At 40.8% G+C, this 22,545-nt stretch overlaps 1 protein-coding gene across 14 annotated transcripts in view; it reads right to left on the reverse strand.

The window, feature by feature from the left end:
- Positions 1-752: 752 nt before the first annotated feature.
- INPP4A (inositol polyphosphate-4-phosphatase type I A) overlaps positions 753-22,545 on the reverse strand; it is a 1,031,799-nt gene continuing 1,010,006 nt past the window's right edge. For all 14 annotated transcript variants that reach the window (XM_078658189.1, XM_078658185.1, XM_078658188.1 and 11 more), the window contains one exon: positions 753-2,903. In XM_078658189.1, coding sequence (XP_078514315.1) covers positions 2,771-2,903 — 133 coding nt within the window. In that variant the 3' untranslated portion in view covers positions 753-2,770. The remainder of the gene's footprint in view (positions 2,904-22,545) is intronic.

Genomic DNA, 22,545 nt, shown 5'->3' on the forward strand with positions numbered 1-22,545 from the left:
TTGTGAAAAATCGTGTTTATAAATAAATGAATGTGTTACTCATTTCGGCTGAAGTGAGTGAAACCAGTTATAATCTTGTAGGCTAATACTGTTCAGATCTTGTGAATACTGAATGAAACTAGATGTTCAGAGTAGATTTTGTTATCCTACACTTGTATAATTTCATGATTGAATCCTTGCGAGAACATACACGTGCTCAAGTTAAACTTCTTAAGAATGAGTTCCTTGTGAACAATTGTTGAAAGCTATATATGTATTCAGAAAGTGGTACTGTAGGAATGCAGAGATTATGTTCAATATGTAACGGCTGCACTAGTTAGAGATAAGTATATTATGTACTGCATGTTATAATTCCTTATAAATCTATTTTCTCTTGCTTTTCTTTGTTTCAAGCTTAGTTATCTTCACATATATTATTGGAGAGGAACATCAGTGTGGAACACTGATGCATTAAGAATGTAATCCAGTAGGGAATCAAAAAGTCCTTGATATGCCATGTGGCAGATGGTTCATGTAAATAAACTTACCTTGCTTTTTCATCCTGTTATAGTCTATATTTCATGTGAACATCTATATCAAAACTTCTTTATATGTTAGGATAAATTTAACATCTGTGGGATACGTTGATTGTGCAAGAACAGAGTGCAGAAATAGGAGAGTCTTGCATCCTAAATATCAGACATTTTAGACAACTGCCTTCATCAGGAACAATGATGCACAAATAATTCTCAGCACAGTTGAAACACTCCCAGTCAGATAAAACAACTGATGTGTTTATTTCTATTTACCTATAAAAATGTGAGCTTAACAGACATGCAATTTGAGTGAGCGAAGAGAACCCTTAGCACTGGGAATAAGTCATTTGCATTGTGAAGTAAATGGTTCAGTGCAAATCTCAGTGAAATGACAGCCTAAAACAAAACAGTTTTATTCCCTAGAAACCTTGCCGCAAGAAGATTAGAACTGAAGTTTATAAAGTGTAGCTTTTACCATTACTAATACCGTTACATTGAACTGCACTTTTTCACTGGGAATTTCCTGGTAGCAGAGGTTCCATTTCTCAAGAACAAATGCATGAAAGAAGATTCCATGCTCTTACACAAGCACTTCACAGACCCTTAGGGCCACTGGTAGTGCTCGCGCTAAAGACAAAGAAAAATGTTACTTCTGAGATATGTTGGATTAACTTTAAACTCCTATTCACCAATTACATTTACCACTCATTTTGGACAAGTATCTCAAATCAAGTTGCCATGCACCCCAACTCTGACTGGTGCACAAAAGCTAAATTCAGCAAGCCAGCATGAACCAAATCAGGTTAAGTGTGAGAGAAAACATTTCTTCCTCCCAAGTCAGCATGGGCATGTTTATAGGTGCAAACTTTCCAAAATGCCATGCACTGAACAGAAGATGTGAACATTTTTCCCGATATTAACAATTCTCCTTATCCTGCCATTTCTTTTCTCGGAGTGGCAACAAGTATAAATGTGAATTATGGAAAACTACTGCCACTAAACCTTTTGTCCATTTCAGGACTGCTTTACTTTTCCTGCAGTAATCAGGACTACAAATAAAACAAACATGCAGGGTGGTGGGGAGTTAAAACCATGCCTTACTCACTGAGCAAGAGCATCTATAGTCTGTGGTTTGGAGGTCTTAACGTAAATTCTATGGCTAATGAAGGGTAGTGCTAGAAAGATTTTCCCTCAACTGGCAATCCAGGGGTTTGTGTAAGGCAGGTCCAATAATTACTCTAGGTATATCACCACTAAGTGTACTGGTAAGCGTCTCTCAATATATCCTTCCTTAAGAAATGCATGGCCTTGCTTGGTTACAGAGACCCTCAAATATCTTTGCCTTTTCAATAGGGGAGGTATTATTTTCAAGTGTCTTGTACAGAAATCCAGGCACGTGGTAGACAGAGACCTTGAATCTGACTAAATCTGCAAGAAATTTGCAGAAACAACCTGGAGGTAAAAGTTCAAGGGAAACAGAAGTGACTCCTGAGACAAGACAAAGAATGCATCCTTACGCCATTAAGTACAGTACATTAAAGCAGCCAGTGCCAAAAAAACATATTGCACACTATACATTAAATTACGTACAAAATGGAAAATGGTTTCAGCTTTACAATATGGTTTACAGTCGCTGACCTTCAGAAGACCCTTTAGTTACAACTGAACGAGACTTTGTGTTCTCGGTTTTCAACCCTGGTTCACAGATTCTGAGTTCATAGGGTTTCAAAAACTGGAATCACAACCTAATGATCACAGTTTATACTTGTCGCACATTCCAAACAGTGATGTTTATCGACTGGCACTAGAAACAATTTCTTTCAAAGTTTTTGTTTTCTCACTAGCTGCATACAACACATTTAAAATTGTGCGACTTCCGGCTACCTTCATGTATTCGATGATTTGCAGGCCTTTTAATAAAAAAAAAGTATTACAAAACGATTAATTCTCGAGACACGGCAGCATAAATAGATGATGTGTAGAACAGCAGCAGAACAACCGTCTTTTCCGGCTTCTCCAACACTCTTGAGGTACCTACTGTAGTAATCCTGCAGAAGGCTCACAACTATCAAAGTTTATTGTTATGGACAGTGATTTCGTAGACGTTACGTGCCGAAACATTATTTCCAACTGGTTCCATGCTCAACACAGGATTCCAGGCTACAGGATGTACATATAATGTCTGATCTGGTCCTGGTGACGTTAAACTAAAGTGTATCCATGTAACAGCTAGTGATATGACACAGCAAGTTGACTTAGGTCTCAACTTTTCCATAAGTTCCTTCAGGAGGCCTGTAATGCTTGGGAAAAGCCTTCAGCTGCAGACAGTTAAACGCATATTTGCGGCATCCGACATTCTTCATGGTGTTCTCTCTCCGACAACCCTCGCTGGGGAAACAAAACAAGCACAAAAACAAATGACAGCAGTAAAATGACAAAACAAAAGAAAACAAAACAAGGAGGGAATGGCTGCAGTTACTTAACATTATTTAAGGAAATGCGAGGGAGGTAGGCCAGAAAGTACACCTTACCTTTAATAATAGTTCACTTAATGGCTTCTCTCCTTCATCTGAATGACCATGTAGTGTGTTTATCTAGGTACCTGAATCGATATTCCTATTCTTTGCCGTTGTGTGGTTATAAATCAATAATATCCCTACAACGGCATAGAAACCCTTTTCATAATTCAGTCATAGCGCATGCTGTCACATTAAGCAAGCCTATTCCTCCAGCCCCCTAGAAAGCACACCTTAAACAAATCCAAGCCTCCAGCAACCTGGGAAATCCCCGCTGCCGTTGTTTTGATTTCGTCCAAGAACTCATGTAAAACACTGTAAGAACGACCAGTTCTTAGTGACATCTTTTATTGACGTCTTATGTCCAGCCTTACGTCAAACCCGGCACCTTTCAGGTATAAATATACCAACGTTGCCTTAAGCAAACACACGGTGGTGATGAATCTGGAGCAGCTACTACTTGCCCGAGAGCCCAGCTGATGTGAGAGCCCACGGACGCTGCCCCTCCCTTTTGACGCGCTGAGAAAGACGCTGTCTTTTCTCTTCCCGAGAAATCCAGCCTCCGGCGCTTCCAGCTTACCCTTGCGGGTGACTGGGATACCAAGTCCTGAGAGAGAGATACCAGCCCTCCTGCCTTCTAATACCCAGGTACTGAACTGACTAAACCCTTACAGAGAATTCTTGAGTCAGATCCTTGGCAAAACAAACGTAACTTAAACTGCTACTTACTTACTCCTTCCCACGTATTAGGCTTAGGTCAGGTACACCGGGGTAGGCGTAGTTAGAAGCACCAGTTGAGTACGATTAGTCAATGTATATATGTATGTATCTATTTTATCCATTTTAAAGTATCATATGGCTAAGAAACCATATCAATGCTTTTACAGTATTATTTCATAATCCTGCTTTTACTGTATGCACTTTACTTAACTATAAGTATTGCAATTGTAGCAATTCATTTCTCTTGTATGAGGAAAGAGACTGCTCAATAAATAACACCTTTTATTGAAAACGCCCGTCTCTCTTTTTCTCTGCAATCTTGTGAAACTAAGTACGCACTTATTGACTGAGTGAAATAGCTGTCTTTTGTTTTCACACGACTCTAGAGATATACTCTTATTCAGGGAGAGCAAAGTTGTCATGTTTTATGGTTGTCAGAAACTAAATCCCTTCTTGTCTATCCAGGGAGGTTAAACTCCTCCTCGCTTATTCGAGAAAGTTTCTGGTGAACTCTGAGCTAGCTGGCAAAAAACTTAAGTCTAATATAGTCAGTAGAGACCTAGTTAACCTCAGTCTTACGTCTACACTACTGAAGATATTATTCCAATGCGCAGAGCCTATTGGGACTATAGGAACTACACTACAACCACAAAATGTTTGAATAACCCCGGAACCAGTCTGAAAACTCATTACAGATGCTACATAAGATTATATCCTCCCACACTCAAAGCCTTACTACAATGCCAATGTTCCCACTTATCCCACACATCTCTAAATTGTTGACTGGTGGGGGACTGCACCCATTATTGAAAGGCACCTATCTGAATTCACTGGCACAGACTTTTGGGTTAACAGACCGACTTCAGAAAGGCTCAAAGGTAAGCTCCCCTTGTACTTTGGAAGGTAACTTCGAACTGAAAACGCAGCAGCTCGAATTAAAAAACAAGACGGCCTGGGTCGGCTCCTTCGTGAAGGCGGTGTAGTCCCACCCCCTGCTAAAAGGAGAAAAATTTAATAATAATGAAAGCTTTGTATTATTATTTTATTTTTACCAATCTGGCAGCTGACGACGTGAGTCTTCAGTGGGGTGGGGCCAGGCAATACTGTGCAACAGCCGGCATTGCAGGGGAAGGAGTGGTGGGGACTTTAAAGTGTGCATGTCTGTATGGCTGGCTGTTTTAGGCCTGCCACACAGACATGTGCACATAGGTTTCTCCAACCCAGCTATGTTGGAGAAACACAACAGGCTACCAGGTACTGTCTGAGCTGCAAACAAAGCCGTTCAGACCAATCCAGTGCTTCCTTCATGCTGGGAATAGTATCATATGGCTAAGAAACCATATCAATGCTTTTACAGTATTATTTCATAACCCTGCTTTTACTGTATGGACTTTACTTAACTATAAGTATTGCAATTGTAGCAATTCATTTCTCTTGTATGAGGAAAGAGACTGCTCAATAAATAACACCTTTTATTGAAAACGCCCGTCTCTCTTTTTCTCTGCAATCTGGTGAAACTAAGTACGCACTTATTGACTGAGTGAAATAGCTGTCTTTTGTTTTCACACGACTCTAGATATATACTCTTATTCAGGGAGAGCAAAGTTGTCATGTTTTATGGTTGTCAGAAACTAAATCCCTTCTTGTCTATCCAGGGAGGTTAAACTCCTCCTTGCATATTCGAGAAAGTTTCTAGTGAACTCTGAGCTAGCTGGCAAAAAACTTAAGTCTAATATAGTCAGTAGAGACCTAGTTAACCTCAGTCCTACGTCTACACTACTGAAGAGATTATTCCAATGCGCAGAGCCTATTGGGACTATAGGAACTACACTACATGGCGCCCAACGTTTGGTAAGGCGATAAATCTAACGCAAGACGTTAGAGTAACTCAGTCGTGCTTTTTCACACAGACCCTTTTTTCCCGTAAATACTCCAAAGACGTCTGGAGTGGGTCAAAGGTTAAAATCCGCCGGAACTTAGTAGGAAGAGATTTCTATGTATAGTTTGTGGTTTATTCAACGTTGAAGGATACAGTGTTCCAAAATATTGTGCACCTAATCTTTGTTTCCTTGAAACTTGATCTGCAACAAAAAAACTTCCTGTCAGTAAAATGTCAGACGGTGAAGAAGAAAGGGAGGCAGCTAGAATAGCAGCTCAACTCCTAGCGGATGACACAAGTCTCCTGCAGACTGACCCGGATGCAATACTCATCCCGGTCAACATAAGAAAAACTATATCTATTAAACTTATAGAAAATGGACTAACATCGAGAGGTGGTACAGTCATATTCGTAATTGAGGCACATGAATATCGGCAGACAGAGGTATTCTATTCATGGATAAACTTTCCAGCAGCAAACGCTGTCACACTTGAGTTCCACTATTACAAAATAGAGGAACCTCCGGAAGAGTACACTCCTTTCGAGGAGGTGGAAATCCCATTAAAATACCAAGAGCACCTGCTCTGGTTTAAAGGCGCCCTAAAACATAATAATCACATCACCAGGCTCGGTCCACTAGGTAGACCAGGAGCGACGTGGCCGGTTCTAGCCAGCTACACACCACAACCTGACATTGATAAAATGTCTAGCGAAGAACTCTTAGTTAAAATAAAAGAATTAACAAAGGCATATAGAGAGTTGGTTCAATTGGTAACAGATGATATAACTTTCCTCCAGAAATTGAAAGAAACAGATATAGCAGAACAACCATTTGAACTTGCCAGAATCATAGAGGAATCCTATGAAGAGCTAGGAAGAGATAGTTTGGGTGGGAAACCAGTAAAACCCCAACTAACTGAAAATCCTGAAAAGATATTTATTAAAAAATAATCTAAACACTCCAAAAAAGAGCTGGGATGGAAATAAACAATCCACTCCCAAAGAAAAAAGATTCCAGTCCAGAGGAAGGTCTCCTCGGCGGAGAGAAAGATCTCCGGACCAAGGACACAAGTCTCCCCAGAGGGAGCCCTTTGAGAAAAGATACAACCTTAGAAATAGGGATAATTTGAAGAAACCTGATAGATATCAAGATATTGATACACGTCCCTCTCGATCTTTTCAGACTTCCTCGCAGAAATCGGAAAGAAGAGGACGGTCAGAACACAGGGAAGAGCACGTCAAGTCCAAAGATAAGGAACCTGCTCATCAAAGTAAAAAATTACAATTTCCAAAAAAGAAGGTAGCCAGTATTAAAATAATCAAACATGCCGAGGGTCCTGAGGACACAGCTGAAAAACGGAGAGTGGGCTCAGACAATGCTAGACAGCGCAGCAGAAGTGAGCATAGCTCGCAAGATCCTGATGAATCATCTGGAGACAGTGGACACGAATGAATACATTCAGGTGGAAACTGCAGATACCAGAGTTAGCAAACCTCATAAAATATACGAAATAACATTACGTATAGAGGGAGATAAGACTAGGAAAATAAGGGGTCTATTTTGGGATAACCTCTCCAAAGGCTATGACATCCTTTTAGCTGAAAAAGACTGGTCACCGGAGTTTGTCAGAGAGTGCCCTCATGGCGAAGAAATGATTATGCCTGCCTTCTCAAATCACATTACAATTCATAAAAAATATACACTTGCAAGAAAGTGGGCAGTAGCCCAAGCACCTGCATTGTATAAAAACCATGTTGGATGGGATGAGGACTCTCCTCCTCACAAAATCCAGTTAAAATGTCAACCAACTGCACAGAGGCAGTACCCAATTAAGCAAGAAGCTAAAAAACAGGTCAGGGAGATCTTAGATCAACTTGAATACCAGGGGGTGATTGAAACTTGCACCTCACAAATGAACAATCCTTTGTTTCCTATCTCCAAGCCAGACGATTCATATCGTCTAGTTTTGGACTAAAGACATCTAAACTCATGTTGCAAAACTTTTGCAGTACAAAACTCACATAGTACAGCACTAATGAATAACATCGTGCGCAAAAAAACAAAACAACATTAGACATCTCTAATGGATTCTTTTGTCAAAACATAGCACCTGAAAGCAGGTATTTGACCGCTTTCTCAATAATGGGCTCGCAGGAAAATTCTGTCGACTCCCACAGGGGTTCAAGAACAGCTCGGGATTATTCTCAGCAAGAGTAACAGAGTTACTACAAATGTATGATGATGAGGCATTATCTTATGTCGATGACATCTATCTAACAGATGATGACTTGGATATTCACTTGAAAAGAGTGAACACCATAATACTTGGGTTCGCAGCAGAGGGTTACAAATTCAACTTTAAAAAGTCACGAATTGCCCATCTAACTGTCCTGATTTTAGGATATGAATTATCAAGTGAAGGCAAAAGCCTGGCAGACAATTTCTTAGAGAAATGTGCTGTAATCCAAGCACCAAGAACGCTGAAAAACTTACAATCAATTCTAGGTTTCCTGAATTTCCTGAATTTCGGAAGAACTTACATTCTAAATTATGCAGAGAGGGTTAAACCTCTCTATGAACTAATAAAATAAAACCAGATTTTAAAACAATCAATTGGACTCAAAAACACACAGAAATTTTGAGATCATTGCAAACAGACATGTTAGCTAAAACAAAATTGCAAACACGCGATAACACACGCAACCTTGTGATCCGGGTCATCCCAGGAAGATGCGGATTCACATACCTAACCTCTAATGAGGGAGAAACGGTACCAATAGCATACAAATCACATTTGTACACAGAAGCTGAAAAAACATTCAGTATTAAGGAAAACATTGTACATGCGGTTCAAACAGCTGTAGCAGCTGTAGCAAAAGAAAGAGACCAAGCCGAAGGCAGACGGATTACTGTTACAACAGCAGAATCAGCCTTTGAGGCATTAACAAGCCCATGTAATTTAACTACAGTGGCATTAAATCCAAAATGGATACAATGGAAAAATTCTCTTGCTACAGACAATGTGAAATACTATTTTGGCCCAAACATGAAAAGATTAAAAAATCTAGAATATGAAAGAGAATATCCTCTGCCAATCGACATTCTGCCCTATACAGACGGATATGCACAACCCTCAGTTTGGGGAAAACAAGCCTATAACGCCACATGCGAGATGGTTAAAAACGTGTGGCGCGGAGGTAAATTGAGACCTCTGGTAACAAAATCACACTCTGTAGAAAACAATTCAGATCAACAAACTGAAGTAATAGCGTTAAAAATGGCGCTAGATAATGCCGATCGCGAATTCCCGACACTAATAGTGTGCGATTCGCATTACTGCGTCAAATCATACAATAACGACTTGCAGAAATGGGTTCAAAACGGTTACAAAGATGACACAGGTGCCACAATAAAGCAATAATCGCTTTGGGAACAAGTAGTTCTTTTACAGAAAGAACTACCAAAGACTCACATGATACATTCATTGAGTCATGAACGTGATGGCGTTCACGTTACAGGGAATTCATTGGCTGAGACAGCCACAGCGGAAGCAACTAAGCCGGCTTCCGTAGCTACAAAAAAGCGTTCAGGAAAATACATAGATGGGGAAACGATGCTGGCGGTAAAAACGTCATCAAAAGGCGACTGTGCAGCGCTACCCGTCAACTATCCACTCAATTATACATACATAATCGATGCAAACTCCGTTCCTTTTGCTCAAATCCCTGGAGTGGGGGATAGGGTAATTCCAAACACGAACAGGAGAGTATTGTTAATAGCAGACGCACATATGGGTGAGGTTCTAAGACACCTTAAGATTAAGGAATCTCTGACAGAATTACAATCAATATACTGGTGGCCAGGAATGAGCCTACAACATCACAAATTCGCAATAAACTGCCCAGACTGCAACAGAGATCGCAGTGGCGAACCGGCCGGTGTATTGCCATGGCCCTTCGCTTAGATAGGACAGTGCTATCTATATGCAAAAGCCAGTAGGAATAATGTGTCAAATTAACATAAAGAGACTAGTTTCACTTAAAATGTAGACCCCAGCTCTCGGCTGACGTCTGAACTGTTATAAAAGATTTGCGAGTCTATAGCGGCATAGACGCAATTGGCATGCTACATTCTGACCAGGATCCTGCTTTTAGCTCTCGAGCTTATAAGGAGGCCATGACCAGCATGGGCATTGCATTGCGGTAATCTTATCACTTCCTTCCTGAGGGAAATGGGATGGTGGAAAGAAAAAACCGAGACATATAGCAATCTATAACGGCAAAGGTATTAGGTTCGGGGGTTGGGTGGGTCAAACATTTAATAAGTGTCCAACGTAGTCTTAACAATCTGCCAAGAAATTCTCTAAAAGGTTTCAGTCCGTACAAACTATTGTTCGGGACTAGAATGCATATCCAGGACCTCGATAGTCAGACTTCAGTGGTAGAAGGAAAATGCTTTGATATCAAAGATCGTTTGGCTATTTTACAGGACTTAAATGAAACAAGAAAAGACCTGAGCAACATAAAGTTGAAACAACAGCCAACAGCCACTGAAGAGAAACCACCTGTCCCAGCAAGGCCTGTCTGGATTCCAAAGATTGGGGATGTGGTCAGAGAGAAAATCGCAGTGAAGAAGGAATTTGGGCCTTCTTACAGAAAAGCAGTACCTGTCTTAGCTGTCAACGGAACAAGATCAGTTGTACTACCGCCCCTTGCTGGTAAAAAGGAGAACCGAGTTGTATCCATCGACCTGGTTAAACCACAATCATGTGGCCAATAATAAGTAGTAGGCCAAGTGGACTCCCAAGAAATAGCAGAACACCAAAGTTTGCTACAAATCAAGAGGTTCAAACTGAGAGACTAATCACCTTTGATAAACCTACAGTGAATCAATGAGGACTATGCAACAAAGCCATGGAACTTATGCCTCTTAAAACCCAAATTGCAACAATTCGTCAAGAAACACCTGTCTACAACGATGTAGCCACAGACTACGCTAATGAAAAAAAAAAATCCAGAAGCAATTCCAACAATTGACAGAACTGCATCCGGCTACTTCATCAATTTCGATGACTTTTCTGAGGATCCGAGCGAACCTGAGGAACAGCCAACAACAACAAAAACTTTTAAAGACAAAACTAAAGAACTCTTTCATCAACTACAAGAAACCTATCTGATTTCCCCATGGATTGAATTTTGGGTGGTGCTAGGTGTACTTTTCCTCCTGCTTTGGCTCATCATGGTGCTATGCTTGGGACACTTCATTGAGGGAAAATATATTACAATGGACACAGCAAGCCAGAATATCAACCTGGTCCTAAAGCCACACAAGTCTTCACACATCGAGAAAAGAGAACTTTCTTCAGTAAACTTCACAGCCAATCCGATACCGGGTGGGGTAGCATGGGACAAAACAGATTACGAAATATATGGCCCGGTCGAGCTATTGAAGTATCCTCATCAATTTAAGGTTTCATTAAGTGACTTCGTAAAACCGAGCACATTCTCTGATGATTGGGACTTTGAAAGTATTAATGATATGATGTCAGACTTAGTTATGTCAGCAAAATTTACAGAACATGGTTATTTACAGGGTTCATCAAATTATGAACAGATGTACTGCTACAATCACTATGCTAACCATTATTTGCATACATCTGCTCAACCTAGAAATGTTTTAAATTATAATCAATGGGAACATTGTGCAACTCCACCAAAAGGTAGTTCAAAAACATTTTATGAGAAATTCCCATACTTCTCAGGGTTTAACACAAGTGAAGCAGAAATGTTTTATTTCAAACTGTTAAATAAGACAGGAATGAAAACCATGCTGACAAATACAAAATTAATCTATTCAGAAACATTTTTTGAAAAAATGAATACATTTGGTTTTGATTTTTGGAAAAATAACATTGAAACAAAAACCATCTGGGGTACCAAAGATTGGCAAGTCCAAGGATTAGAATCATTATTCAGAGCCTGCATGATCCCAGAACAAATTATATTTTTGAATGACACAATTCAACAAACAACCTTGCCTAGCCAAAATTAAAGACTTATACAAACCGTCTATTCCAAAGCCAACACCTGACAGTAATAGCACTACAGATGTTGAGATAGACGTATCCCATATTTTAAACCAAAACAGAACACATCCTGATTGGAAAAAATGGTTGATCTGGCCCACAGACACAAATAACTGTCAAGATAGATTCCTGAACAAAATACAGGGGTTCAAATTGACCAGGCCAGACCCTAGATACTCCCAGAGACAACATCCAGGGATAGTTACAACATACAGTGTAGGAAAACTCTGCCTTGAATGGCTACAGACATCCACACTGGCAGAAAGTAAGCAACACTTAACTTTACTTAAAGAAGGTGCTGACTTGCGTGATTTCATTATGGGACCACGCAAACAGCATCAAAAACGTTTCATAGCGGCCTCTATATATGCAGCTTATAACGAAGCTTGGAAAGAAACTCAAATTGAAACAGCAGAGAAAATGCGGGAAATTGACCGTATTAATTTGGAAAAATCACTTTCTGTTGTGGACAATGGGTTAATGACTCTGTCTTCCAGAATATATTCACTGGACAGTATTGTATCATCTGCAATCAATATAATAGAGCAGGATTTACTAATGTTACAACATGGTCAGTCCCAATTGCGTTCTATTATACAGCTTGGCTGGACGTTACAAAATCTGCGTTCAGGCTACATGCCTTGGCGTTTAATCAACACAACGTCACTGTTCTCTATCTTTAACCTTACTGATATACAAATCAGCTTGGCACAAAAAGGAGCAGAGTATACAATTCTGAGCATTGAAAAACTTGAGCGAATCCCATTGACAATGTCAGAACGACCTGTCATTGAATGGATAATACACGGAATCATAACTATTCCGATAACAACTTTCCAATTTCGATACTGCCAAAAGTATATACAGGCAGGCCAGTATGAAAGGTTGGGTAAAGGATACATTAAGTCATCATGGAAATTACCTTACACACACACGTTATAGTGAAAAAGGACAGAATGTATTTCTTAGTGGTGATAATTGTGAAAAATCACTAAGTGGTATACTTCTGTGTCAGGGTATAAATCTACATGGGGCCTGTGAGGGGACTTCAAATAACCTTTCATGTCACCAGCTTGGCACACCTGCAACTCGAATAGAGCCATTCTTTAGACGGCTTTCGAACGGGAGCTACATTCTAATTGTGGACCACAGATGTTGTGGCTTGATGCCAGGAAAAGCTTATCTTGTAAGCGTTTTGTCCATGGTCACTTGTTGTATGCAAGTATTGTATCCAAACGACACTCCAGACAGGGAGGGAACAATTTGGCCCAGTTTAAAAATCTCTTCTATTCGAATTGATACTTTAAGCAGAATGAAGTCTGTTCTTCTACAGACGCCTGTGCCCTTGACGTCATCAAAAGAAACGTATGATCTCCAGGTTGCAAGGACAACAACAGAGATACATGCACTATTATCAACAAATTGCCCCTTACATTTCGCTGAAATGCTATACCAAATCTTAAACATTTCAGATACGAATAGTATCCCGAGTGTATTTAAGACAATTTTTTCGGGACTGTTGACACCTTTCAAAGCAGTCCTGGGCATCTTTCCTAATTTTGTCCATTCGATCCTTGGCGGCCTTCCACTCCTCTTGGGACTCGTAGCAGGCATTTTATTTTTGATACTCCTGCTTCGTTATGGCAAGCCATGTCACAGACAAGACTCCAGCAACAATGGAAGAAACGATCCTAGCTATACGCTATCGGGACCGCATAACTAAAGTCCTTGGATTAGCCCGGCTAAGAGATCTGAATATGACCTGGTTTCTTTCATTCAGACCCATCTGGCAGAACTGTATCTTACCTGTGCTAAGATGTATGCTATGCGGAGAAGAATGCGTGTTGGACGTCTGTCTTACACTACAATCAGAAGTACCAATGGATACAGATACTTTGCTAAATCCTGTAACGGCTCATGCATCGTGTTGTCCCCAGCGGTTACCCATCCTGATGACGGCATTCGTTGAGACTTCACCACTGCGATTAAAGGGTAGTGAAGTGCAAGATGAGAGCAGCATCAACCAGGTACGACCTTCTGTGAGCAATGCTGATCAATACATCGATGATAGCAATCATTCTCACGATTGCACAGTTGCGGCATTTTCCAACTTGGTTGAACTTTCACCTGAAGCGGTAAACTGCTTTTTTGAAAGTCTGTCTGAAATGATGTTCTCTCCTGAACAAAAAGAATAACTTTTAAGCAAACGAGCACTCAGCGTTCCCTGAACTCTGAATTTGGTCTTCAGCTTTGAAAAACAAAAGCTTCTGGAAATATTTGGAACTGTTTTGGCTTCTTCCCCTGAAAAACGAAATTATTTTTTTCCCCGATTCCAAAATATTTACTTTTTTTTTGGAACTCATCCTCTGCTTAAAGTAGAACTATTCTTAGAGAACAGAGCTTCTATTTTTAGGAACTCTAGAGACAATATATTACCTCAGCCTCTAGCATATTTACAAATAACTGTATTTATATGTGATGAAATGGTCTTGCACTTTTCTTTTCTATATTAAGAGCCATTTCATGTGTAATTTTCGCAAAATCATTCCGCTGATATATAGGCATCCTATTTTTTGAATGATTACTCTGCTTGAAATACTGTACCTATAGTCATTTTTCGTGTATTTCGCATATGCCATTTCAGATGCAAAAAATGTATTTTGGGGTGGATCGGTATACACATGCACCGTTAGATATGTTTACTATTGCTTAGTTTAGTAATTATGGACATGAATTTGTGGAGTGGGTGTAGTGTGTTTATCTAGGTACCTGAATCGATATTCCTATTCTTTGCCCTTGTGTGGTTATAAATCAATAATATCCCTACAACGGCATAGAAACCCTTTTCATAATTCAGTCATAGCGCATGCTGTCACATTAAGCAAGCCTATTCCTCCAGCCCCCTAGAAAGCACACCGAGTTCTTAAACAAATCCAAGCCTCCAGCAACCTGGGAAATCCCCGCTGCCGTTGTTTTGATTTCGTCCAAGAACTCATGTAAAACACTGTAAGAACGACCAGTTCTTAGTGACATCTTTTATTGACGTCTTATGTCCAGCCAGTGGAGGAGTGTGGCTCACTGATTAGAGCGGCAGACCCTGATGCAGAGGTCTGGCCCGGGACCAGGGTTCAATTCCCGACGCGACAGGGTACTGAGCCCAAAATGTCCACGGACTCGATAATTCTCGCCTCGGTGCCTATTCTAATCATGGGGTCCTACGCTGCAACTCTGGGCAATAGTTGCTTAATCTCCACTATGGCGGCCCACCTGCAGCGGGATGCCTGGCTTTCACCCTGGGGATACCCAGTAGGGGTTATCTCACAGGGAAAAGCCAGGACGGGTTCCCAAAGCAAGCGCCTTGATGCCTTCGGGTGATACGTGCGCTATATAAATCGCAATACAAGCCTTACGTCAAACCCGGCACCTTTTAGGTATAAATATACCAACGTTGCCTTAAGCAAACACACGGTGGTGATGAATCTGGAGCAGCTACTACTTGCCCGAGAGCCCAGCTGATGCGAGAGCCCACGGACGCTGCCCCTCCCTTTTGACGCGCTGAGAAAGACGCTGTCTTTTCTCTTGCCGAGAAATCCAGCCTCCTGCGTTTCCAGCTTACCCTTGCGGGTGACTGGGATACCGAGTCCTGAGAGAGAGATACCAGCCCTCCTGCCTTCTAATACCCAGGTACTGAACTGACTAAATCCTTACAGAGAATTCTTGAGTCAGATCCTTGGCAAAACAAACTTAACTTAAACTGCTACTTACTTACTCCTTCCCACGTATTAGGCTTAGGTCAGGTACACCGGGGTAGGCGTAGTTAGAAGCACCAGTTGAGTACGATTAGTCAATGTATATATGTATGTATCTATTTTATCCATTTTAAAGTATCATATGGCTAAGAAACCATAGCAATGCTTTTACAGTATTATTTCATAATCCTGCTTTTACTGTATGCACTTTACTTAACTATAAGTATTGCAATTGTAGCAATTCATTTCTCTTGTATGAGGAAAGAGACTGCTCAATAAATAACACCTTTTATTGAAAACGCTCGTCTCTCTTTTTCTCTGCAATCTTGTGAAACTAAGTACGCACTTATTGACTGAGTGAAATAGCTGTCTTTTGTTTTCACACGACTCTAGAGATATACTCTTATTCAGGGAGAGCAAAGTTGTCATGTTTTATGGTTGTCAGAAACTAAATCCCTTCTTGTCTATCCAGGGAGGTTAAACTCCTCCTCGCTTATTCGAGAAAGTTTCTAGTGAACTCTGAGCTAGCTGGCAAAAAACTTAAGTCTAATATAGTCAGTAGAGACCTAGTTAACCTCAGTCCTACGTCTACACTACTGAAGATATTATTCCAATGCGCAGAGCCTATTGGGACTATAGGAACTACACTACATGGCGCCCAACGTTTGGTAAGGCGATAAATCTAACGCAAGACGTTAGAGTAACTCAGTCGTGCTTTTTCACACAGACCCTTTTTTCCCGTAAATACTCTAAAGACGTCTGGAGTGGGTCAAAGGTTAAAATCCGCCGGAACTTAGTAGGAAGAGATTTCTATGTATAGTTTGTGGTTTATTCAACGTTGAAGGATACAGTGTTCCAAAATATTGTGCACCTAATCTTTGTTTCCTTGAAACTTGATCTGCAACAAAAAAACTTCCTGTCAGTAAAATGTCAGACGGTGAAGAAGAAAGGGAGGCAGCTAGAATAGCAGCTCAACTCCTAGCGGATGACACAAGTCTCCTGCAGACTGACCCGGATGCAATACTCATCCCGGTCAACATAAGAAAAACTATATCTATTAAACTTATAGAAAATGGACTAACATCGAGAGGTGGTACAGTCATATTCGTAATTGAGGCACATGAATATCGGCAGACAGAGGTATCTATTCATGGATAAACTTTCCAGCAGCAAACGCTGTCACACTTGAGTTCCACTATTACAAAATAGAGGAACCTCCGGAAGAGTACACTCCTTTCGAGGAGGTGGAAATCCCATTAAAATACCAAGAGCACCTGCTCTGGTTTAAAGGCGCCCTAAAACATAATAATCACATCACCAGGCTCGGTCCACTAGGTAGACCAGGAGCGACGTGGCCGGTTCTAGCCAGCTACACACTACACACCACAACCTGACATTGATAAAATGTCTAGCGAAGAACTCTTAGTTAAAATAAAAGAATTAACAAAGGCATATAGAGAGTTGGTTCAATTGGTAACGGATGATATAACTTTCCTCCAGAAATTGAAAGAAACAGATATAGCAGAACAACCATTTGAACTTGCCAGAATCATAGAGAAATCCTATGAAGAGCTAGGAAGAGATAGTTTGGGTGGGAAACCAGTAAAACCCCAACTAACTGAAAATCCTGAAAAGATATTTATTAAAAAATAATCTAAACACTCCAAAAAAGAGCTGGGATGGAAATAAACAATCCACTCCCAAAGAAAAAAGATTCCAGTCCAGAGGAAGGTCTCCTCGGCGGAGAGAAAGATCTCCGGACCAAGGACACAAGTCTCCCCAGAGGGAGCCCTTTGAGAAAAGATACAACCTTAGAAATAGGGATAATTTGAAGAAACCTGATAGATATCAAGATATTGATACACGTCCCTCTCGATCTTTTCAGACTTCCTCGCAGAAATCGGAAAGAAGAGGACGGTCAGAACACAGGGAAGAGCACGTCAAGTCCAAAGATAAGGAACCTGCTCATCAAAGTAAAAAATTACAATTTCCAAAAAAGAAGGTAGCCAGTATTAAAATAATCAAACATGCCGAGGGTCCTGAGGACACAGCTGAAAAACGGAGAGTGGGCTCAGACAATGCTAGACAGCGCAGCAGAAGTGAGCATAGCTCGCAAGATCCTGATGAATCATCTGGAGACAGTGGACACGAATGAATACATTCAGGTGGAAACTGCAGATACCAGAGTTAGCAAACCTCATAAAGGAGAAAAATTAAATAATAATGAAAGCTTTGTATTATTATTTTATTTTTACCAATCTGGCAGCTGACGACGTGAGTCTTCAGTGGGGTGGGGCCAGGCAATACTGTGCGACAGCCGGCATTGCAGGGGAGGAGTGGTGGGGACTTTAAAGTGTGCATGTCTGTATGGCTGGCTGTTTTAGGCCTGCCACACAGACATGTGCACATAGGTTTCTCCAACCCAGCTATGTCGGAGAAACACAACAGGCTACCAGGTACTGTCTGAGCTGCAAACAAAGCCGTTCAGACCAATCCAGTGCTTCCTTCATGCTGGGAATAGTACTCCCAGCATGAGAGAAGCGCTGGGGTGTGCATCTGGGAGCCTGCAGAGTGTGCAGCCGGAGTACAGGATCAGAGGAGAGAAGCAATGTGGTGGCCGCTGGAGCGGCCTGTGTTTAGTTTTGATTTTTTTCCTCCCACCATTAAGCAATGATAGCAACAGCAAGACGCTTGCTTCAAGCACATTATCCCAATTTTGCATGAAATGCACTTGTTAGCTAGGAACTTATACTGCAGATGTAAGCACAGCATTATTTGCCCTGTGAAAGCAGCTCGGGGGAACGGCTTTAGCACATATGATGGTGGATGCAAGAGTCTAGAGCTCTCCATCCAGGGCCAGCTTTAGTGCTGGTTAGTGTGACCAACTGGCATGGGTGCAAATTCAGGATGGTGGGTGTGAAAATTTAGGACAAAGGGTCAAAATTCAGGACAAAAATTCAGGATAGAAGGTCAAAATTTAGGACAAAGGGTACGTTTTACAGACACACCAGAGGAGGTTGCGCAATAGTAAATAGTAAGTAAATTGACAACCAACATAAGTACAAGTCAAAAAGAGTTTATATTAGGTTGAGACTATCGTTCACTTTACGTTTTTTCAGTATGCGTGCAGCTTTGAGCACTGTGCAGGTCTTTTTGTGGTATTTCATATGATCATAATCTATTTATATATCATTTATATTTCTGCCGCCGCTTTTGCCTACTTTTGGCATCCTGCGGCCCCCTTTCCATGGTTGCATCATGGTGATCATCCTTGTTTTGTTTATTAGGTTCTTCTCCTGTCTTGTGCTGACCTGCGAGACACAGATCAAAGTTGGGAAGGGCCATAAAATGCTTTTATCTGACCCTGTCACACCCCCTCTTAGCGGGTGCTTCAATACACCTTTGGCCCATTGTCATTCTAAATGTGATAATCAGCCACAGTCAGAATGACAATGGGCTGCCTGCTGTAGCCTCCAGAGTTCGAAAGAGAAGTGCGAGCTGGGCGTGATTGTGGCAGTGGAAAAGCACAGCTTGCTGAAATGCCCAAAATTACGGACAAAAGGCGTCCGTAAAAGGAATGATGACGGACAAAGGACAAGACAGCAAAATAACTGACAATCCACAAAATTTACGGACGGTTGGTCACCCCAGTGCTGGGGGAGCCCTGTGCGACAATCTTTCTTTAATGTATGTGAATCAAGGTCTAGGGTATGTCACATAAGACAATGAGGACTGCAATGTGAAGGAGTCACTCATTCTTGTAGGCGGATTATTTTAAGAGTGTTTGGTCAGGAGTAGTACAAACTCAGGATTTAAAATGTACCACAGTGCTTTACTAAAACAAACAGATTTGTACCCAAACAAAGCCTTTATAGGAACATTAGGATAACGAATGACAGAGGAAAAGAACATAATGTTAAAACCTATAACTTGTAGTTTGCATGGAGCTCTTTGATTAAAGTTCATTGTAACTTATTAACTGCAAGTAACAAAAGGATCTTTGTGACAAAAGCAGTAACAACTGAGCTTTTTACCAAAAACGCAATTCTGTAATCTGCATGATACAAGTTTTTGTAGCAGGCATATTAACCCTATGCGCTACTTTATTATGAGTCAAAACAACCACTAGACAAAACTCCATCTCTCTCCACCACTAAGATTACTCACTTGAGTTTTTTGACATTTTTATTGTAGCCTAAAAATTGCTGGGGACGTATGGAACTCTACAGCAGGCTCTTTTATCTATAAGATATTTGAAAACAGAGTGCCCCACCACCTTGGCGCCCTGTCTCACCACCCTAAAGCCACCTCTGCAATTGGCTGCAATCTGACATGCCCAGTACACCAAAGACCACAGCAGACTTGAGGAACAGGAGAGCGAAATCCATCGGCTCACTCGAGAAAATCACACCAGCAAAAACAACAAAGCGGGTGGTTGAAAAATCCTGCACCATAAGGTAGGCTCAGAATCAGCCTCACCCCAGATCCATTGTGGGCAAAATCCTAAACTTTTGTGACAGATATATAATCCTACAATCTTCGAGGAGAGCGGGACTTAAAGTAGAGGGAGTCAAAGCAATGATCTTCCTCAACTACACATTGACAGTACAACACCCGTCGACCCTCCTTTACTGGAGTAAAATGTAAATTGAGAAACATAGGTAGGAAATGTGATCTGCTATTCGCAACCACGTCGAAAAATAAGGCCACTAACATACCTACTTCTTCATGGAACGGGAAAAATCCCAAAAGTGGGCAAAACAACAGGATGTCATGAAATGGCACACCAGGGACAACAACAGGCTCCATCGCAACTCATGCGGTGCCAAGGGGAAAGATCCCAACCCCCTTACACAGGTCTCCACAAGATGAAGATTACACCATCACCATCATTGCAAGTATCAGAAGACACAAAGGACTCAATCACACATGGTGCTGCACTGTGTGGCCTGTGTTATTTGACAAAGATATAGGATACAGAAGCTCAGTCTACAGGGTGTTTCAACATAATGGTACTTGATCGCATAAGAGGTGCCAAGGTTAGGATTCTACTCCGTGAGATACTTACACAAGCTAAAGTGGGAAGACTCACCACAAAATCACTGCCTGTGACTTCAACAAGGTCATTTCATAATTTTTGCTCTAACTTGTGCATTTAATGAAGTGCTCATCCCCTTCCTCGTACCAGTTCTTCGTGAGATGAGTCCACTATTCAAGGCAGACATTCTACTGCCAATGCTTAAATATTTGGGGGCCAGGATGGCCTCCACATCCTTAGCAGAGATCCAAACGGAGGCCCTACCTTCAAGTCCTCCTGAGTTACTAATTAATTCTTTATTTTATGGAGACAGAAGCATCGCCAGGAAGGAGGAAAGGTTGCAATACTCAGACAAGGAATGGACAATGTGATTAAAAAAGATTACAGAGTGAGGAATCTACAGTCTCAAAGAGTTATCAGAACTACGACAACTCTTCACATGCAAACCTGCAGGTGGTGAAACAAGGATTCCTTTGTCAAAATTCGCAGATCAATGATATAGAAAGACATTGGGAAAACAACAAAAAAATTGGACGTAGTACTTGAAATAATCTCTGAAAAAGCAACAGGGTAGGATTTTGATAGAGTGAAAGCTCAACCTGGGAACTAGATCAATTGACTTAGATTACTTGTGTCATGTTTGGAAAATTGGAGTAGCATATTTGATGGCTATTAGAATTGCAGAAATACTTCAGCAACTTTGTTTGCAAATTGAGGTTGCCTAGAGCTATTATGGGAGTCTTTTTTGCAGCTTTCTCTCAATAATAATAGACAAGTCTAATTAGAATCCTAAGGTGGTTTTAAAGCATATGCCTTTTGAGCATTTGATACCACAGACGTAATACTAGTGACTTCGAAACAGCTCAAGGTATATCTTTTACTGCCCATAATATCTGTGGGTACAGTAAGTACATTACAAGCTTTAACAGGTGAAGAACCATATAAAATTTTTAGGAAAGAAAACTAGTTTTATTAACTAGTCCTATCTTTTGACACAAGTTTGTCTCTGATATTCATTTAAATCAAAATGCTTACTGGCCTATATTTTTCCAGTCCCAGATCTAATCCAGAAAGGATTTTCCATAGTTCAAATGTTAAAGGGGGATCTTTCTTTGTTTTCTAACGTGAAGGAAAAAAGACACGTGGGGACAACGCTAGGTCAGGTAGTATGGTGGGTAATTTTGTGCACTCTCTAGATTTACACTGCTCTGGTCATTTTTCCACCAGTGAAGGGGTACACTTATACAATGCACACAAAATCAGCCTCCACCACATATCGAAGACCAGCTCAAATTTCTTTTGAATGCAAGACTTCTAAATCGGTTGCTCTCCACTCTTTTTGTGGAAATAATACGGTATACGGTATGTACTATGTTTGGCCAGTCCACGAAGAAACACATTTTTGGTTAAGACTTTTCCTAACATTGTGCCTCCTTTACCACTCTGAAGTTATTCATACTTGCGATCCTTTCCATTTGTAGGACTAAAAAATACTGTGATGTAAGAATAATTAAAATATACTCACCATATTAAGTCCTGAATTACTAATATTTTAGACCCTTCAAAAACACAATCTTTCTTAATTCCTTTCATTGAGTTCTTGACATAAAGTAGTACAGTTTCGCACAGAATGATGCCCAGATTACAGGACCTGGTTGGGCAACAGGAAGTGGAGAGAGTATGGACCCACCCATTTGGTCGCTTCGTCACCTACGTATTCTTAGCTCTGAAAGTGTTAGCACACAAGCTCGTCTGTACTTCCCTAGTGGAGGTTATCTCTCTCAAATCGTTGAAGAGGCTAAAGGATTAAGAATATGGGAGTTACCACGTGACAACTTTTGTATTTGGCCCTTTGTAATCTTCAAATTGCTACTGTCACCAATAATCCTACATTTAGCATTTGCAAGTAAATGTGAGTTACTTAGCCTATCCATTTCACGTTCTGTAACACTGCTTTCAGAACACAAGTGCTGATAAAGCCATTGATACTTGCCGAGCAAAGATTTTGGAAATCATCGTTATGTTCCAGAAAGGGGTTTGTT

Source organism: Lissotriton helveticus, chromosome 8, assembly GCF_964261635.1.
Source record: "Lissotriton helveticus chromosome 8, aLisHel1.1, whole genome shotgun sequence".
Classification (NCBI taxonomy): Eukaryota; Metazoa; Chordata; class Amphibia; order Caudata; family Salamandridae; genus Lissotriton; species Lissotriton helveticus.